Genomic DNA, 19460 nt, shown 5'->3' with positions numbered 1-19460 from the left:
TATTAAATTGTATCATCTCAGTAAATGGACGTGAGCAAGATATCCGAAGCAGATAAGAAGCCATTTAATACGAGTCAGAGCGTTGATCTGTGCGCTTTCCGATCACTTGTCGCCGGGGTATTAGGTTCGCTTGCTCAATATTTTCAATCCTTCTGCCAAAAAAATACAACGACTCAACCTTTTGCTCTTCTATATACCTTATATACCAGGCATTCCCATGGCATTTTTTTTTACCTTCCTTATGATTTCGCCAGATGTGCACCCTGGGATGCCTGGAGCTCCGCCAGAAAGTGCCAGCCTCTGGGTAAAAAACAAGTTCGTTCTAAAAAGAACCTGTAAACAGGGATGGCACAGCGGCAAGAGTCTTTTCTGGCTGGGACTCCTGTGGAGCGGATCCGAATGTGTAATTGAAAAGGTACATCCAACTCAAAAAGTGTGAGTAAAAATATAGAAAATTTGCTCGGTAACCGCGCCTCCTTTTTCTCTACCCTCATCACATAAGTACCGAGGACGGACAGACATATGGAATGGCATCAGCGCAGCCGCTCTCTCAGGCTCTGTATTATCTTGGAGGGGTGGTATCGTTCCCATGACAGTTTCCACTAGCGGGATGGTTGTTTTCGCGTTTTTGATGGAATCATTCATGGGGAAAGGCTCACACCGTCCCTCTGAAATCATGACCAACTTCTACAGCTAAACCACCAACTTCTGTTGGGTTGATCTCGCTTCCGAAGTCAGGGAGGAAAAAATCGAAAGTATTATGGCCGTTATAAAACGAAGAGAGGAAAACGGTCAAATTCGTTAAAGACAAATCCAAGTTTTGTGTTTTTTTCGGGTGTACGAGGTCAGCAACATAAACGCATATTTTACAAATGAGGGCGCCTCCGATGCATATAAACATCCTTCACTTCTATTAATAGAATATATCTTGCCTCTATAGAGAAGGAAGAGAGAGATGGCAAATTACTTCAATCACACAAAGGAGAGAATTATTTCAGTTCGCACGGATTGCGTAGTTAGCTGTTTTCATGTTCCTTAATGCGAATCTTTCGATGCCTCTAGAATAGAGAAACAGCCAATATAATTTGCCCCGATACAGGTGTACGGTCATACTTCAGGTATATTGTACCACCTACTACCCTGAACTATTTGTAGAATGTGCTGAGAAGAGCCATGTTCATCGCCACGCATATTTGACTCTTACTCCCCATCAGGAATCAGTATTTGATTAAAGCAGAAAGGTCATGCGGTATATGATGCGCGCTCGAAAATGGAAGCTATCTATGCCACCTTTTCAGCAGCTGACTTATGCCAATAAAAAAAATTGAGCAAATGCCTCGCATAAACTTATTACCTAGATCACAACCCCCGTTCAAGGTATTTTAATTGTGCACAGTAGATAACACATGCGTAGGCAGATCACTTAGAAGCAATGCTTTTTTTGGGGCACAGAGCGAATATATCCTCCTTCCGTGGGCAAAAATATTAGACGCATTACATTCTGCCCACCCTGCTGATTGCTCACATAGAGAATGGTACAATTTTTCCTAAGACAGATACAGAATGCAAACTTTTACTGAGATTCTGTACGTAAATACGAGGTGTGCTCTTCGTTTTCTTTAGGCTGACGACAGCGCAACTGTTCTCGCCGGTGTTTACAATTACAAAATACAACGATGCTTGGTTGCACATGGGTAAGATAAGGGTGGTCACACTGGCGAGGCTTTTTCAAGAGTTTTTGAGCTTGATGTCTAGCTAGGAGGTCGTCACCGAACACAATTGTTCGCGGACATTTGACTCTAACTTATCTAGCATACATGCTGAAACGCCAACACAGCCGCTGCTAGATATTGACCCAAGAAGGTATGACTTGAAGCCGTCATGCCCGAAGGGTATATACAATAAAAAGTGTGTATCTCCCAGCAGTGCAAAAGACCTGTCCAGAACAGAATGCGATTTTTAAGAAGCTGAAAACGCCATCACCGCGTGGTTGTAAAAGGTCTTTGCTTTCGAAGCCTCATGTCGCGTTTAGCAGGATCGTTTCTTCAACAGATACATACTTGGTGAGAGAATCATGTGAAACTCTTCAAAGGAAATGCCACTCCACCAAACTCGTAGAGAATTCACCTCTACAACCGCACCGTCTCTTTAAAATTTTCGTCATTAGCACAAAAGAAGCGTGGTTTGCAACACAACGACTAAGACAACCAAAAAGTAAGTGTCGGAAGCGTCAGCTCTTCTTAATTACGCTGGTAAAACCGCCAATAGAAGAAAAATATCCTTCGTGCTGTTTTTTCAAATTCACTATTTTGAGCTGCAGCGCATTCGAGGGACCCAATGGCTGGTTGGCATAAATACTGGTAGCCAAACCGCAAGTTTTGGGGGCGCCAGAAACCACATCAGCACTTTGAGCAGTTGGTGGCATTTTTTTGGATTGCTTAACTGATTTGACACGAAACCCTTTATCGTCATAGTTGGCACTTACGCGAATCAAACCGCTACCAGATTCTTGGGCCAGCATGCCCAAATCGTTGCCTACCTCATTTCCGATATCCTCTTGGATTTTACCAAAACTCAGGCGGTTAGCGCGCTTTCGAAGTTCAGTAATTGCATAGTTTTGCTTCAGCTTCCTGGCGCGGCGACCACCCCGACGAGACCGAGGCTTCATGTCTGGCAGTGCCAGCGCTTTCTCCTTCTTAGGTGGCGGAGGTTCTTGCCATTTTTCGATTTTGTGTTCAATTTCCTCGCGCAACTTGAGACCAATTTCACCGTTTGGACTAGTACGAAAGGAATCAACCCGAGCGACCAACGCCGTCTTTCCAGACAACAACCGACACACTCTAGATTGAATACTAGGAGGACTGTTCTTGACCAAGTCGGCCTCAATCAAATAACCAAAATGTGTAATTGTAGTCGCTGTAGACATACCGTTCACAGAACCTTTCTTGGCAATTCCCAGAGCCTGGATACTCCCGGATACCATTCTGGCTAAGGCAGAAATGCCTCCGGCAATTCCGATCAACTTGGCGGCAATTTCGCTGCCTACTAAAACAGATAAATTGGGAGCGAAAAATTTCATTCGAGACTCTATGTATTGAATAATGCGTCTCTGAGTGGAGTCTATAGAAAGAATGAGATCCGCGGCCTCAAAAGCTCGTTGGAGATCCTCCTCGGTAAGGGGCTTTCCAGAGGTTGTTGTAGCCGCCACAGAAAGAGAAATAATGCTGGCAGACGGTAAAATATTTGTCAACTCGGCTCGAGCTAACATTAAATCATTTCCAATTTGTTTAATGCATCTCGCATAGTCTAATGCGTTAGGTACCAGTTGCTCCAGCTCAGGCCAACGATGTGTATAAATGTCCCTTAAATATCGATGAACTAGTTGAATATCAGATATAAGTCGACTAACCATTTCATTTCCCTTTACAATAACTTCATATTCAGGATCTTCTTCTATTGCTACCAGCTTCGTAGACAACTCCTTGTTTCTCTCGCGTTCTAAAAAATTTTCGATATCAGCTAAATACAAGCGTAGCTCCTCACTCTTTGCAACGGAAACAATCTCATCGATGTTGCTGTGCTTCAACAGCATTTCAAACTCCGACTCCTCTTGTAATGCTGTATTCTTTCTTTTCTTAAAAGCATTCGCCAACTGAGTTTCCATCGCATCTTCAGATGCGTCTTGCTTGAAGTCATCGCACTCATTGAACTCTTCATCTCTGTCATGGTCGGAAATCTCAAAATCCTTCAAAAACTTATCCGCCAACGTAGACTACAAAAAGCAACACAAAAAAAGCACCCCAAGTTAATCTGTCTATCTATATATCGCGCAAACAACTTACTCCAATAAGGTAAAGACGATGCGTAAACACAACCCAGATGAACATACCATCACTTCGGACGCGATGTTACATACTCAAATGGAGGCAGTCTCTGTGAAAAAACGAAGTTAAAAAACAAATCTTAATCGTTCTACCGTGCGAAAAAAAAAAAATCAAAACCTGGCAGTACCGCACATTCTGAGCTATTCGGCACAATATGCCTCCCAATGAAAAACGCACCGAAAAGTCATCTAAACTAGCTCATAAATATGAGGCAGCGCTTATTCACCTATCTCCAATCGCAAAACCTTTGGCCAGTCGAAAAGAGACAAGACACATTTATAAACTCGTTAAAAAAGGTACCCATTGCATTCACCACACTTGTTAATGGACAGTATAGAAGGCTATGCTTCTTGATGAGAACGAATGCAAGAAGGTTGCTTTTTCTGTAAAAAAAAAACCCATATCTGTCGATCGAGGGAGGGGAAGATACATGAGAAAACAAAATCACAAGCCGCTGTAAAGCTAATTCTCATTTCAAGCGTCGCGCCATGCTGGTACGACACGTGGGATTAAAGAGGTTTCGAAGTCTTTGAAAAAAGGATCTATTGGGTACGGGAGAATTTTCAAAACTATGTTCGAATACGAAATCTAGAGTATTCGTCTTTTTGTGTCATGCCCGGTAAGCATGCATGCTAACATCTCATCTGTTTCAGAATATGTATACTTGCCGGGGACATCTATCCTATAGACGTTATAGCTCATTTACCTATACTCTGTGAAGAAAAAAAAGTGAGCTACATTTATGTACCGAGGTACCGTTTTTGCTCCCTTTACATTGGACAACATCGTATTGTAAAGAAACCATGAGCTTCAAAAAACCTGTATCTAACTGATCTTTTTTTTTCCTTCTACCCTATACTCGTAGCAAAGAAGATTTAGGTATTATCAGCTGCGCAAAAAGACCCACCTCATGCATATTCGTCAATGAACCAAAAAAAGACTCTTCTTATGAGGACCTCTATGAACGAGTCAAAGGAGAGATCCAGGCTGTGTGGAGTTACACTAAATTCTAGATTTCAAAAACTATTAAGAGAGGCGCGTGCCATGTCACGAGTTCTGACTTTACAAAACTCAAACACCAAATAAGGGCTGTTACCATTCGACTGATTTTGACAATCTGATAAGGTGAGGCATTTCAGAAGCGATGGCCGTCCTTAATCCTTGTGTCAAATGCCGGTCTAGAATATCTCCTGGGGAGGCATGCTGCTAAAAAAACCGCCATACACCAATAGATGTAAGAATGTCGATTCTGTTTCTAGGGAAATTCAATTGATCGCCGGTGTACGCACGTATTCCTTTAATAGAAATCAGGATTTCGCCATTTGTCTCTACATTTTTGGATCTTCGGATCATTTTTTTTAAACTCGTACACTCTCCTAACTTTTTCAAAAAAAAAAATATGAAGCAAAACAGTAGATAATCGGAGTAACAGAAATTCAACCATGCTGTTGAGATATTTTTTGAACTTCTTCTGATGAAGCTCTACTCTAACTGAAGTTAGAGTTCCTTAAAAAGTGCAAATTCCTTGAAAGGCATTGAACACTGGGACATAAACTACAAGAAGCAAATTTAGCTGTGAGCACACCGTCATTCTCGTTGCCGCTGTCATTTCATCTACCTTCAGATGATAGAGACTGTAAAACAACCCTTTACTTGGCGGTGATCGATTCACAGTAGTACATTTCTACTTTTTCAACACGAAGACCAATATCACTGCAAAATAAAGTCAATTATTATGTTCAAGTTCAGCAACGAACGCAGAGTCGCATCGCGTCAATCACTCGGAAGGTGCAAAAACTTCTGGTCTGGGCTCAACATGGCCTAAATTAATTTTGCGGATGCAGTGTATCTGGCATAAATGGATACACTCTCATTAAGTCGTTCTAATATTCTCTGTTTACCAAATATAACAGAGGCATTCCTTGTCGATTAGAATTCGCTGAGCCCCGCAAGCCGGTATGAAGAAGCAAAGTTTTTTTTTAGAGGTGAAAAAGAGGGTCTGAAATATTTTAGGAATTCATAGGAGTACTTTCGGCCGACTTTGCTGAGTTTGTGTCGACAACCCCATAAAAAAAGCTCTTGCATGCTTCTTGTACGCCGGAAAACCCAAAATGTGCAAAAGTTACATTTATGTAGGCGAAATCGTATATAATTCCGTAATCATTTGGCAAACCTGGTCCATCTCTTCAAGGGTTGTGTCAAACAACGCCCACCATGGATGGGGTTCCTCTGGAAGAGGTACTTGAAGCATCCGAGCAGCCATATAAATACATGCAGAAGCTATCGCTTCCGGTCGAAACCTCACACAGGCAATTGTACGTGCACTATCGTTTGTATAATTCCAAGCTGTCTGGACAAGCATAGACTCCTTTTCTAAAAGAAGGATTTTAAAATAGTTTATCAAGAACTTATGCGGATGTTCGACGTAGGTATAGAAGCCGAGACTTTGTAGTAGCGTTTTTTCTCCGTCCAACAAATTTCGTTTTATTTCGTAAAATAAACTCGATCCAATGTCTATTGGCTGAATATCACCTGTCTGGTTTTTTTTCGTCATCTCTCGGCGCTTTTTCAAAGTGTAGAATACAGAAATAACGGCTCTTGGATTGCGCACGCATTCCTCTAGCTTACTTGCTAAAAATATACAAACCATGGCCATATTCTAATTAAAGCGTATTCAAGAGAAGCGACAATTAGAAACATATGATGAACGTCATCAACGCTCGTAAAGCTGAAAAAAGGCATACCTCAACGCAGTAATTCGTAATACTTTGGACAAAGTAAAATCGGTGAAATAGCGTCTGACCCGTAGCTATGGCAATTTGGGGACTACCATCAAATGCAATATATCTTGTAAAAATCTGCATGACAGAGATATTTTAAAAGCAGAAAAACCTACAGTCTTAAGAATATGCCGAGTTCCTGAATTAACCCACAACCATATATTCGCTGTCTTTTCTCAGCGGCAAAGCTGACGCCGGACCTCCTTGAATGAGAATTGATGACCTCCTCTTCCGTTACATATACATTTTCTAGATGTGGGGTATCCATTTGCAAAGGCATGCAATAACTTATTATACCTCATCGAGGCAGAACATGAATATGGCAAGATAATTACTGAGACCGTACAAAAATGCAAAAAAATTAAAATTTGAAAACAACTTTCTTTGACCTCAAGATGTGTTGATTCAAGTCAATGCCTTTCATTGCGTGCACACTTGTAAAAAAATCCTTACATTACCTACTACCAAAACAGACAAGGCTTTCTAAGCTACTCTGCATCTCGACAACGTGCTGTCTATACCGGATTCAGAGATAAAAACCGGACAGGCTAAAAATTGTATCCGAACTTTTTTCTAAAGAAAATGGATTGTGATTTGATCGAAACGTAACACACTGGTCCACGATGATCATCAGGAATCTTCAACATACAAAACCTATTACTCTTTACAGAAAGTATCGAGGAGGAGTCATTTTTTACTCTTCATCCCATAACCCATCTTCTTCATCATACATAAACAAATCCTCATCTTCATCAAATTCAAACGTTTCCTGTTTCGACCTCTTCAAAACCCATAGCCTTTCTAAGTCCATATGTTCTCGCGTTTCTTGAGTCATAATTTCCACAATCGCGGTTGGAGTCGAAACGATCACCCATTCATCGCCTTCATTCCTGCTGATCTTAGCGGTTTTACACAATTTCAAGCGCTTTAGCTCCATATCGATCATTTGCGCTATGGTAAGACAGTGCCGAGGAGCCAATGCGGTGACAATGATCATATTCGGCACCCAGTTAGTTTTGGAATCTATGTTGATGGCAACAATGTCTTGGCCTTTCTCACCAACAATCACATCATATATGGTTTTAAGAACCTTATCTGCATAGGATGTAGGGGCAGAATCAAGTCCAAATGGAATTTCCACGCCTGCAAGCTTCAAGTAGTCATCCTTTGACAAGTCTTCCACAGGCTCTCCTTTATTGTGTATTATATGTTTCTGTGACTTGCTGACTTGGGGCCCAGTGGATGCAGGAAATGTTACATTGACAACTTCTGGATCCTTCAAATCAAGGTCCTTGTATCGAAAAGTCTTATAGTTAAATTTAGTAACTGGACGAGGAGTAAAGGGTACGTCATTGCTGCTTGCGGACGACGATGGAGGTTTCAAATTTTCAGGTAAATCTTCTTCATACAGTATGCTTTCAAATTCATTGCTATAAAGAGAATTGTCGATCTTTGAACTCTTTCCATATGCTTTCTTCAATTTGGAAGACTTAGGTGCCTTTTTTTTAGACGGCTCACCGGCCGAGAGGACGTTTTTAGTCAGGGAACCAAGGCGGCTTTTGACTTTGCCATCACCGCTTTTCGAATTTGGTGGCCCTAGATCGTCTATATAAGAACGAAAAAATTTTCCAAATATTGTGGTACGGCCAGGAGGGCGATCGAAGATACTCAAACAACAGCGATTCTGATTAAAGTACCGAGTGACATGCGAGGTGTTGTTCAACGCAAGGCCTCGCTCGAATCCAAGGAGTCGGTCACTGCTTTTACTTGGTACAGAAAACTTTCCAAAAAATTTTCTAGAATACATACTACCATGAGGAAAACCGGATAGGCTACAAGGTAATGAACGATTCAACGCTTACAAAGGTTTTTTTTTAGGCCCCAGAATTCTTTTGACTAGTTCTATGTACTTAAAAAAATCACGTGAACAAAACTCGAAAATAAGGACCTGACCGCTTATCATACGCTGATGTTAATATAAGTCCGTAACCTGCGCTGCAGTATCTATTTCGGAAAAAAATCCTGCGGCCGTAAACACTTCAGACCACCTCCGCTCAACGAGATCAAGTGCTGGATCATTCGGCTGTTCTCTCCGCACGTGCATAACACTACAAAATACAACGTTTTCTAATTCTGAACTTATGCACAGTTTTTTGCGCGATCAAGATATTATGTACTTGTTTTTACTATATTTTTTATCCATATTATAAAATAATTTGTCGAAATCAATTATTATTCCCGTTCTTGCTAAAATGTCTAAAGTAGCAAAAATTTCCGCTGATGCCAAATATGTACGAAACTCAGATCCCCTTCGTATTTTATCCAACTTGGAACAATTCTATTTGTTTCGAGACGCAAACCGCATTTGTGTCTCATCTAAATGGACGCTATAGACAAAGGACAAATTTTTTATTGCCGTACTGCACAGTCTTTCCACAGAATCCAAGGCTACACATGAATGTCTGGTGAATCGCAGAATTAGCCGGCGTTCAATGTTTGGCTGCGTCGATCTTACTCATGTCTCGTCTGTCGGCAAACAATGTTCCGATTTCCACCTAGAGATATCCGTCAATTTCTGAGTTTAATTTGCAAATATTGTTTACACCACAGCATGTTTTTTAATGTCTTCAGGCGAGGGAAACTGCAAATTCCTATAGTGCCTCTTCCTTTTTTATATATCTTACTTTTCAAGAGTTTCATCTTCTCTCTGACTGTGTGCACACTCAATTCCGCACCACCTTTGTTTTATACAGTTAAAAAAGATAGCCAAACCAGATGGAAAAAAATCGAAGACAGTGGGAGAAGATAAGGCCAAAATAAAGAAAAAAGTCGATCTAACAGAAAGTGCGGATACTAAAAAGACGACAAAGAGCAAGACTGTTCTTGAGGAAAAACCTAGCAGCTTATCGAAGCCGGCCGAGAAAAAGTCCAAAAAATCAAAATTGGTTGAAAATAGCCCATCGAAAGGAGTCGAAAAGTCAAGTAAATCAAAAAAGTTGGATAAAACAGCAAAGATATCTAAAGACTCCAGCCAGGATACCAAAAAGAGTACCTCAAAGTCTGAAACTATTCCAAAGGTCAAACCGGTCAGTGATGAGTCAGATGAAGAAAAAACCCCACTCTCTGACAAGACACCTCGTTTAGCAAAGGCAGGAGATACTTGTCTAAATTCTAACGTTGTAAGCAAATCGAAAACATCGTCTGGCGACAGAGATAACGTTCTGGGTGATGATGAACAAACAAAAGAACCTTCTTCAAGTTCCGATGATGAATCGTCAAGTTCTGGATCTAAAAGAGTCAAAGCCGATTCATCGGAAAAAAAGAAGCTAAAATCTAAAAAGGTTGATGCGGCGAAAGAGTCTGAACCAAGTGACGAGGAGTCTTCACTTTCAGAATCCATGTCCGAATCAGACTCTTCATCATCCGAGGAATCAGAAGTTGAGAGGAGCAGAAAGGCGAAGTCTGAAGGAAAGGTGAAAACACCTGAATCTTCAGACGACACATCTGAAGAAATCGAGGCAAGCAAAGACACAAAATCTAAAGAGGTCGAGTCGGAATCGTTGGATAGTGAATCAGATTCGTCCGAAGAGGAAATAGTCAAAGTCAAAGCCGGCAAAAAGAAAGAGTCAAAGAAGAAGGCAAAGCCGCTAGATGATGATGAGTCAGAGTCTTCTGAGGAGGAAGAGGCTAAGGCCAAAGCCGATAAAAAGAAAGAGTTAAAGAAGAAGGCAAAAAAACTATTGGATGACGAGTCAGCATCGTCTGAAGAGGAAGAAGTTAAAGCCAAAGTCAAGGCCGGTAAGAAGAAAGGAGCAAATAAAAAAGTAAAACATAAGGAAGAAGAAGAGTCGTCTTTATCCGACGATGAATCATCCTCTTCTTCATCGGGTGAGGATTCTTCTTTGTCTGAAGACGAATCTTCTTCATCCGAAGATTTACCAGATGCGAAGTTAGCTTCTTCCGATGAATCGTCAGATGACGATAAAATGGATGTTTTGGAATCTTCTAGCGAATCATCTGGAGACGATGAAAGTGACGATGGTTCAGGAAAGAAGGCGGTGGTAGATATCGCAGAGAGTAAGCACCAAGATGAATCAGAATCGTCATCAGATGAATCTTCGTCTGCAGGAACTAGTGATGAAGAGTCAGACGAAGATGGCATTGATGCCCAGGCGTCTTCAGACGAAGACGAAAGTTCGGCGTCAGACGATGAAAAGAGTTCTGAATCTGAAGACAGCAGCGATTCTTCTGCTGATGCTGCGAGTAAAAAGACTAAAAAGCACAAAGCAGATATGGATGACGAGAACGTACCAATAGCAAAGAAAAAGAAAGTGAGCGAAACCCAATCCGAACCCGGTTCAATAGCGGTTACAGATGAAGTCTACATTCGAAATCTTTCCTGGGACAGCAGAGAAGAGGACGTTCGTGAATTTTTCAGCAGCTGTGGAGATATTAAAGATGTCAAGTGGAATATAAACAAAAAAACTGGTAAGTTCACGGGAAGCGCTATTATCAAATTTTCTTCTATATCTGAAGCAGAAAGAGCTATCCAAAAATCTGGATGTGAACTCAATGGACGATCTATTGTAGTGAAGGTGTCCACACCTAATTTCAATGCCTATAATAATTCGTTCAACAAAAGTCGGCCTTTCAACAACAACAACAATAATCAATCACCCGGCGGAAATTGGCAGGATAAGAACAAAGGCAACAGGTTCAACCGAGGAGGGGATAATCGATCTTTCGGCGGGAAAAGCAATCCCAGATTCAACAATTTCAACAATTTCAATGATAAAAGAGGAGGCAACAATAATAGATTCCAAAATACCAAATCTAACAATGCTTGCACAGTTTTCGTTGGCAACTTGAACCACAACATTAATGATGATGTTATGTCTGGATTTTTGAGAGACTGTGGAGCGATCAAACAAATTCGATGGGTATCCAAGAATGGAGAGTTCAAAGGCTGTGGCTTTGTAGAGTTTCACGACCCTAGAGCAGTTGAAAATGCCCTCAAACTTGATGGAGCTGAGTTAATGGGAAGACAAATTCGAGTAGACTATGCCGAGAAGCGCAATTAGGCTTGTATTTGAAGAGCTACCGTTTCAAATTTTCCTTTTGGTGGCATGGTCAATTTTTTTTAGACTACTGTTCACGCCACTTCGTATTTACTGCTAAAAATAATTAAAATAGTCTGTCAAACTGAAATCTGAGTGAACCCACTTATTTGTATCTGCAATTTATTTATCGTCTTCTCACCAACCTATCACAAGGCACCCTCAGCTAGAAAGTACCATTGTTGTACGACACGTAGGCCCAGGGTATATAAAATCAGTAGACTTTTTATTCTGCTCTCGCATTAAAGATAATACATATATTTATGCATAGAGAGTATCAAAAAGTAAATTCTTTTATTCTAGTTGACCATATAAGTAAATGGATTGTTGCGAACGGGACGATTGTAAGCGCCCTAAAGTTTTAAGCAATTTCAAAGCATCAGATATACAATAAAAATGACAAAATTTCTGTTTAAACTATACATAACTCGTAATTATGAAAGATACAATAAAAATGATGGGTTTTAAACTATATATAATTTATGTATAAATACAAATACAGATGTCTTTCATCTTGCATTTGTACGCGTCTCTCTCTACATAGCTTCAATCTGCTTTATGAGGTAAGCCTTCTCTTCAATAAACTGCCGATCATCTCTATCATTGTGAAACTTCGACAAAAAGCCAATTAGTCTTTCCTTGTTTTTTTGCAGGATATCAACAATAGGACGTGCTTTGTTTGGATTGGCAATAAAGATCTTGAACACATGAAAAGCTTCAAATTGAATCAACTTAGACTTGTCTCGGAGTAGTGTCATCATCAATTTCAAATTAGATGCGTGAGAGATATATACTTTCATAACGTTGAAGTTAGAACGATCTAACAACAATTCACCAAGAAGCTTCAAGGATTGTCTTTTTGTAACATAGTTTTCGCAATGCAATAAATTCGTGTATTCTTCGAACACTCTTTCATAGTAAATCTCTAAAAATTCCGCAACAACCGGCTTGTGGATGGTGAGGAGGTCTTTAAAAGTAGCGAAGGCGTCTGACGCTATATCAAAATTATGGCAGTCAAGGACCCTAAAAATATTGTAAAAATTTTCAGAGTACAACAATAACTTGGCGAGAATTTTAAACCGGATGCATTCGCGAAGCATAGTCCCGCAGTTCAGAGCGATATCTGGTACATTGTATCCATTTAACAACATTTCTAATATAGACGTATTTTTTTCCAAATACTCTACAGTTGGATATCTGCTATCCACCTGTCTTCTCAATAATACGCTAAAGACCGTCGCCAGGTCCTTTTTTGCCTGTTGAGAATTTTGGTTAATGCCAAAACAGTTTCTAGTTACCCGTCAAAAGCTCTAGAGGAGACAGGGTTAAATCTGTATAAAAATCATACTTCAAAATCTAGCTTTGTCATATAGGTAATGAGGCCGGAAAGGATGTCGTTGCTGCAGATTTCGTTAGATAGTTGAGTGATCTGCTCTGAATTGGGTCCTAGTTCAAAAGCTCAATTAATTACACAATCGGCAGGCTCCAGTAAGCAGCTAAACAACCTTTTCATCCCTGCCAGGCTTTGTCATAAAGTCCTAGAATGACGTACCTGCAGTAGATCCATCACCATAAAATACATTTTTCATCAATACTAAACTTTTGGCTATTTCCTCGCTGGGCTTCAAAACGTACGCATTATTTAGGACACGCCGGTAAGAAACTGAAAACAGCGAACAAAGTCAAAGGAATCCCCTCCCATAATGTCTTTTTTAATGTAGTTGATAGCAACTAGACCTAAGGTTATAGACACTTTGTACGCAGTACCTTATTGCTTGTTGTGTTTTTTTCAAATGAAGACAGCGCGTTTTTTACTGACTTTACCATGTCAGAGACCTTAGACGTTTTACTTGATTTTCCGAATAATAAAAACATGGTATTCAACAAATGTAGAGGGGGAAGAGTGAGCTAATTTAATAAACCAAGATGCGTGGGGTCTTCGTAAAAAATGGGTTTTTGTTTGTTTTGCGGTATCAGTTCGTCCCATAGCAGACGCTAATAAAGTGAAATAATTCAGTATTTATCTCCTCAGTAGTTGAAAAAAAATAAACAAATTATTTAATATTTTACTCAGATCCGAGCTTTTTATCCAAATTAACTATTTTTTTATATTTATCTGGTTTAAAAAAATAAGATACCTTAGACTCTTGTTATCATTTCCGGCCCAATTATGAGTTAATAAATACTAATACATAGTCAGCCACCTATGTTGATATTATCTTCACTGTTAAAAACTGAAAAGTAATGAGGCCTATTAACGTCAAAGAAAAACATCCTTGTAGTTCATCTCCTGACCTTTCCAGCCAAGAATACAATTTCTGTGATATTTGTACTCGTAACATAGAACATGGGGCATTTGGCTGGAAAAGGCATCATTACTCTGACAAGCACGGATGGTTTTTACAAAATTTACTTGAATCCTGGCTTACCGTCTTGAAGCCTATTTTATCCTGGCGTAGACCTTTATCCCTTGAACAGGCTATTAGCGATCAGAAAAAAGCACATACCAAAATTGGAACTACGCGAGAAGAGGAAATATACAACGCAATGAGTAGCGACGACAAATCACTATTGCAAATTGTTTCGGGCCAGCGAGACCACTTACTGGCTCAACCGTTTGGTTGTAGTTTTTGCAAATGCTGTGTTGACTTCACTCCGTTTTCCGAAGAAGCCTCAAATAAGGTCTGCAACAACGCGCTGACTGAAGATATACATGAAATGCTATTGTACGCACAGTAAACCTGTTTCAAGCCTATGATGGTTTAATTCCATTATCATCTAATCTGTAGTAAGTAATCCGTACATTAGGCCCAGGATTTGGAAACATTTTAGCTCAGAAGAGCACCGAAAACAAGTCTTCGATTTTTGGAGGCATCATCGTATGGAACACCATGCAAAAAAAAACTTAGAGAGGTCAAGTTCTGACAAACCTGAGTATTCAAGACGTGGTAAGAAGATTACATTTAATCCGAACTTTAAACTCTTTCAAGTCGAAAGTTTTTTTCTAACGGCGCTACAGCTTCAGTCTAAGCTTGAAGACTGGAGTTACCTAAACAGGTTATTGAATGATCAAAATATTATTTTGACCAGCTTGTTGGAAGCTTGTTCTGTAAAGTCAACTAAAGCACCGATGGTTGACAAGGGGGGCTACGAAGCAGTCAGTTATTTGGTTGCTGATGATGATGCAAATTACCCTTTTGCAAACAGCAGCGATCCGAGTTCACTGCGACCCCCCGAAAACTACGGTGCAGTCAAACTTTTAGCGAAGCCATTAAAATATGGTTCGAATAAAAAAAAAGCAGCTCCGTGGGACAAGGGCAGCCATGACAAACTGAGTTACGCTTGTTTTCAACGACTGTCTATGCAAACTCCCTGCGATGCAGATAGCACCTCCCGATCAGTGCTTCCTAGAAAGCGCACGGGGGTCGCATGGGCTGAGGTAGTACGTGCGACCCTAAAAGAAAATCCAGATTGGACCGCTGAAATTTCAGTCGAAACATTAAAGAAAACAAAATTCTTAACAAAAAAAACCCAGGCGAGAAAGAACGATACCTCGCCAAGTATTAACAAAAAGTTCTAAACAAACAAACTCGAATAAAGCGCCTTAGTAGACGAACGTTACATGGGATTATATACCATTCTCTACAAAAATAGATCAATGCTTATTGAATTTGTTGGGCTTGCCGCCATGGAATTTCTTGTTCTTGTTGTCGTTGCGGCGTTGGTCATCTGATTGGTTCTTGTTTTGCTCGAACTTCTTGGGCTTTTTTGTGTTTTGATATTGGTTATTGTCATTGGAAGTGCGCATCTTGTCATTCTTCTTGTGGCCATTCGCATTTCCACCTTTCTTTGGTGGAGGAAGGGCAGCTGGTTTCTTCGGTTCCTCCTCCTCATCATCGCTGCTCATGTCCTCCATTTCGACTTCTCGATCGTTGGTTGAATTTTCAAGATCGCTTTCATCTGACATATTCAAGTATTCATCTTCATCTTCGTCAAAAGACAGATCTTCCTCGTCTTCATCTTCATTTCTGTATCTTCCGGTGATGTGAATAACGCCCTTTCCCTTAACGCTGAACACGACTGTCTCCAACGGGCCAAAGAACAGTTTCAACGGAGTGCATTCCCTTCGTCCCCATGCTAGATGGCATACTGCAAGAGTTTCGGTCTTGCAGTGTACCGACGAGTCTTGGTCCTCGTTTTCATCTTCTCCATCGTAGTGAAAGTAGTTTGACTCCACACTCAAGGTAGTTATCCCTTCGGATGGACCGTCAAGAGCCGCTTGGTTGATGATCAAGGTTCCGGTATCTGTTTTGAATGTCAGGGGTTGATCCTGAGAAACGGTACGGCCTAAATCATAATCGAATAAGGAATCAAACAAAACGTCAGAAACGTTGTAGTGTTTGGAGGGTAAACAGAGTAATTCAAATTGTAATGGACACAAAAGAAGTTACAAGCCGAGTTCGCATTCGCCTTAAATATCCGATAAAAAATTATCCACAGTCTACATAAAGACCAGGTACTCCAACTTCTCCCGAGACAAAATAACTCCGACGTCCTAGGAACAGAAGAAGTCGGTGCAACAACGACTACGAACCCCAAAATATTTCGACGTTCATGATATGGAGTGGTATGAACAATAGGCCAACAAAGGTGTAAATGAAAATTAATTAACCAAATTGAAATTAAGTTTTTTTTTTAAGCTCTATCCCCTCATTTCTTCAATATGATCCAGAAGCAATTTTAAAGCTACATAGATGGGCCAATCCATAATGATCCTCCTTTTTTTGCGGCAAAGATTACTTACGAATGTCGCAAAAAAAAAGTGTCTCCGTCGGCGAAGCAGACAAAATACCATGGAAATGCGCGTTAGACTACGGAAATCATGGTGCTCTGTCTAATAGACATCACTCACTCACTATGGGTCCTGCGAATCATAAAACCGGCTACAGGGAAAAAGTGCAGGGCACCTCCTTACCACATAAACTCGATTATGACAATTCACTCCGATTCCGTATTTAATTTTACTCGAAAGACGTTTTTCTTAGGGACAAACTAGCGATCCTCTAAGCAAACTGAACCTGTAAACCTACGATATTAACCGTGTCGTAAGGAGGGAAGAATACGGCTCACCAGTTCAACCACAACATCGATCAGGCGCGATCATACACAATGAGGAATAAAACATCATTACGAAATTCCTACTCACATGTGTGCACGAGCCCTCTCTCTGTGGTGTACGCAAAGAACACAAACATTAGATGCAATGCTGTGCGTGCCGCCCTTCCTTCGCGCGACAACACATTATCATATCTATACATAGTGTTTCGCCTACGTTATGTTTCAATACAGACCACTCATCACCTCCTTTCAACCTTCAAAAACAACTCAATATTTCGTGCCGACAGTTTTTGCTGTTTCTACGCGGTGTACGCCATTAACAGAAAGGCCTTTTTAAAGTACTCAATACGGTTGTCTTTGTGATTGCCGCGCTGTATAACCTGTGTATACTACTCCGATCGACCCCGTACCCCACCTTCACGTATATTACAAAAGCTGTATGTAAATGAAGAACAGTATGTATCCAGTGTAGAGTTGAAGAATGTGGCCTCCTTCTCCCCTACCGGACTGCACTTTGTTCTGTGCCCAACCGCGCACCCGAGGCTCCTACAAAACGGTAAATATTCTTTGCTCAATGTGCCGTCGCTACGCTCATTGAGGCTCAATTCAGTGCACCTCCTCAATGCCATGAGAACAATCTTTTCACTACGTTTGCAGTCAAAACACATTTTTTTATGTTTGTTTTGCAGTGTTTCTCAATATTTCCTTAAATATATATCCTCAGCCAGGGCACGTACTACTTAATCTTCCCTGGCCGTTTCCTCTTGAGCGAGCGACATTGACACTTTCCTTTCACCTTTTTTTCGCCCGAAGACCGAAAGTGTACAACAGTACAGTTAAGTGGGTCAAGCGCCTTTCAGTTGTTGATCAATCAAGACTTTATAGCAAGAGTACAAATTGGTCGCGATTTAGGTCACCAATTCTGTACCCACATGTCAGTCTTTCCTTCTTCGATCGAGATTACGTCTACATATATTCCAGAGCACCCGTGAATAAAGGCAGTTCAATTTGATGATTGGCAGCAAACCTACCGAGGAGACTGTTTTTGGTAGACGCGATACACATCGGTATTCAAATAAGCTAGAAACCGCTGACGATGGAGTGGCGAACGGCAGTCATAGTGACAAAAGCGTTATCACGCTACTGGATGGTGACTGCTTGACACAAAACCAAGAAATAACACTTTTGAGCGACGATAAAGCAGAAGAAGCGAGTTCAAACGCCGACCTCACCCATGTGACTCACGTGAAAGTCTGTGACACACACTCTCCTTCTTATACAAGAAAGACTACAAAGCAGAGAAACAGTGGTGGTGGCGGGGATTGCGATACTAAAACAAATTCGGCTGTAATTTTTGTGGGGCAGCAGAATTTACCTTCTTCTGAGCTACAGTCACCTCAAGAAAGCGACGCTTCTATTATTCATATATCAGACGTTCAAAATAGTGAAGACGACTACGTGCTATCTCCTAGTCCGTCGTGTTCTCCTGCAACTAGGCAGCAGGGGTCTGGACATTGTAACAAACATTTGCGGAGTCGTCCTCCGCCTTCTAACCTCATAGAGAGCGGTGTTCGACTGCGTCGCCAAAGCAATACTAGTCCACGGAGCAATTTAATTACAGATTTTTATCCACCTCTTACTTCGACCATTACTTCCGATCTACGCAATAGCTTAAATTCTAGCAGCAGCGATAGCGCGGTCGCAGAAGAAGGCTGCATTTCACTATTGCCATTGACATCGCGCTCAACCAGCAACAATAATAACAGTGTTGGTATTCGATCTAGCGGTGTTGCGACGCCTATTTATACGCCCTCCCTGCTCGACGCCCTTCCCATGTCGAGCCAAGAGCAACGACCTCGACGCATCTCAAGAAATGTGAACTCGACCTCCCGCAACGCAGGAGGTCGATACAATACAGCCGGCTTCCGCCGAGGCGGACGACGTTCCGAGCCAAACCGTAGTACACAATCTCCTGCATCTTCAGGTGCGGTCGAAGTGCCACCTTTTGTATTGTACTCGCGCACTCTACAAATTCAAGAGTCCCGAAACAGGCTCGGAAGGGGCGGTGAATTTCCCTCTGCGATGAATCCACTTTATGAGCGAAATTTCCAGTCTTCTGCAAGCAACTCTCGACTTAGGGAGACCCAAAACGGGCAGGGCCAAATGAGCCCTTCTATCTACACAATAAATGCTAATGGCATTCTCCAACTAGAAGAAGTCACAGACACAGTTCAATCAGGCTTGAGTCCAGCGCAAATTTCTACTTTGGCGTTCTCCACTGTCTGTTTGATTACGCGCGACGATAGTCCAGACTGCTCCGTCTGTATGTCTCCTTTAGATGTCGATAATATGGTGTATGATATACCTTGCAAACACGTCTTCCATATCCAGTGTCTGACCGACTGGTTAACACGCAAAAACTCGTGTCCGATATGCAGGTGTAAAGTAATAGCAACAGGCGACCAAGTCATGCACTGCCAAAACAGCGGCCGTCCAACCTCTTTGAACACGCAACTGCAGGGTCTATAGAGGCGTGTGCACGAGGACTGATACTGTCACCA

The 19460-nt window shown here is 41.2% G+C and overlaps 5 protein-coding genes and 1 long non-coding RNA gene across 7 annotated transcripts; 3 read left to right on the top strand and 3 right to left on the bottom strand.

Annotated features, from left to right (window-relative positions):
• Positions 1-11: 11 nt before the first annotated feature.
• Positions 12-806, top strand: LOC126326227 (uncharacterized). Its single transcript, XR_007560591.1, has 3 exons — positions 12-124; positions 210-415; positions 503-806. It is a non-coding gene; the product is annotated as an uncharacterized LOC126326227 (long non-coding RNA).
• On the bottom strand, positions 780-6985 carry LOC126326225 (uncharacterized). Its single transcript, XM_049995606.1, has 5 exons — positions 6781-6985; positions 6629-6710; positions 4062-6543; positions 3890-3933; positions 780-3772 (listed from the first exon to the last, which is right to left on the bottom strand). Exons 4-5 carry the CDS (start codon positions 3890-3892, stop codon positions 2231-2233), a joined length of 1545 nt encoding a protein of 514 aa, XP_049851563.1. The 5' UTR covers positions 3893-3933; positions 4062-6543; positions 6629-6710; positions 6781-6985; the 3' UTR covers positions 780-2230.
• A 1916-nt stretch (positions 6986-8901) lies between these two features.
• Positions 8902-11872, top strand: LOC126326217 (uncharacterized). Its single transcript, XM_049995597.1, has 2 exons — positions 8902-8955; positions 9418-11872. The coding sequence occupies exons 1-2, from the start codon at positions 8917-8919 to the stop codon at positions 11743-11745; spliced, it is 2367 nt and encodes a 788-aa protein (XP_049851554.1). The 5' UTR covers positions 8902-8916; the 3' UTR covers positions 11746-11872.
• A 364-nt stretch (positions 11873-12236) lies between these two features.
• Positions 12237-13786, bottom strand: LOC126326218 (calcium-binding protein 39-like). 2 transcript variants are annotated; one of them, XM_049995598.1, is made up of 4 exons: positions 13549-13786; positions 13334-13403; positions 13130-13227; positions 12237-13037 (listed from the first exon to the last, which is right to left on the bottom strand). In XM_049995598.1, the coding sequence occupies exons 1-4, from the start codon at positions 13654-13656 to the stop codon at positions 12318-12320; spliced, it is 996 nt and encodes a 331-aa protein (XP_049851555.1). In that variant the 5' UTR covers positions 13657-13786; the 3' UTR covers positions 12237-12317. The 2 variants fall into 2 exon arrangements, with proteins under 2 accessions (XP_049851555.1, XP_049851556.1); XM_049995599.1 differs by lacking the exons at positions 13334-13403; positions 13549-13786 and adding an exon at positions 13417-13503 and having other exon boundaries at positions 12253-13037.
• An 86-nt stretch (positions 13787-13872) lies between these two features.
• Positions 13873-15375, top strand: LOC126326205 (uncharacterized). The gene is made up of 2 exons (XM_049995587.1): positions 13873-14507; positions 14590-15375. Exons 1-2 carry the CDS (start codon positions 14026-14028, stop codon positions 15359-15361), a joined length of 1254 nt encoding a protein of 417 aa, XP_049851544.1. The 5' UTR covers positions 13873-14025; the 3' UTR covers positions 15362-15375.
• Positions 15372-16433, bottom strand: LOC126326206 (uncharacterized). The gene is made up of 2 exons (XM_049995588.1): positions 16376-16433; positions 15372-16128 (listed from the first exon to the last, which is right to left on the bottom strand). Exons 1-2 carry the CDS (start codon positions 16395-16397, stop codon positions 15437-15439), a joined length of 714 nt encoding a protein of 237 aa, XP_049851545.1. The 5' UTR covers positions 16398-16433; the 3' UTR covers positions 15372-15436.
• Between the last annotated feature and the right edge of the window lie 3027 nt (positions 16434-19460).

This window comes from Schistocerca gregaria, unplaced genomic scaffold, assembly GCF_023897955.1.
Source record: "Schistocerca gregaria isolate iqSchGreg1 unplaced genomic scaffold, iqSchGreg1.2 ptg000980l, whole genome shotgun sequence".
Lineage (NCBI taxonomy): Eukaryota > Metazoa > Arthropoda > Insecta > Orthoptera > Acrididae > Schistocerca > Schistocerca gregaria.
Note: the sequence above shows the minus strand (reverse complement) of the source record. Positions and strands in the feature narration are given on the sequence as shown.

What these genes read in the sequence shown, in the direction of transcription:
- LOC126326218 (XM_049995598.1), bottom strand. Translation starts at nt 13,656, where the DNA reads ATGTTTTTATTATTCGGAAAATCAAGTAAAACGTCTAAGGTCTCTGAC. An exon ending in AAAACACAACAAGCAATAAG is followed by an intron (nt 13,404 to 13,548) that starts GTACTGCGTACA and finishes TACGTTTTGAAG; the next exon opens with CCCAGCGAGGAAATAGCCAA. An exon ending in TGACAAAGCTAGATTTTGAA is followed by an intron (nt 13,038 to 13,129) that starts GTATGATTTTTA and finishes AATTCTCAACAG; the next exon opens with GCAAAAAAGGACCTGGCGAC.
- LOC126326205 (XM_049995587.1), top strand. Translation starts at nt 14,026, where the DNA reads ATGAGGCCTATTAACGTCAAAGAAAAACATCCTTGTAGTTCATCTCCT. An exon ending in GATATACATGAAATGCTATT is followed by an intron (nt 14,508 to 14,589) that starts GTACGCACAGTA and finishes TCCGTACATTAG; the next exon opens with GCCCAGGATTTGGAAACATT.
- LOC126326217 (XM_049995597.1), top strand. Translation starts at nt 8,917, where the DNA reads ATGTCTAAAGTAGCAAAAATTTCCGCTGATGCCAAATAT. An exon ending in TTTCCGCTGATGCCAAATAT is followed by an intron (nt 8,956 to 9,417) that starts GTACGAAACTCA and finishes TGTTTTATACAG; the next exon opens with TTAAAAAAGATAGCCAAACC.
- LOC126326206 (XM_049995588.1), bottom strand. Translation starts at nt 16,397, where the DNA reads ATGAACGTCGAAATATTTTGGG. An exon ending in GAACGTCGAAATATTTTGGG is followed by an intron (nt 16,129 to 16,375) that starts GTTCGTAGTCGT and finishes ATTATGATTTAG; the next exon opens with GCCGTACCGTTTCTCAGGAT.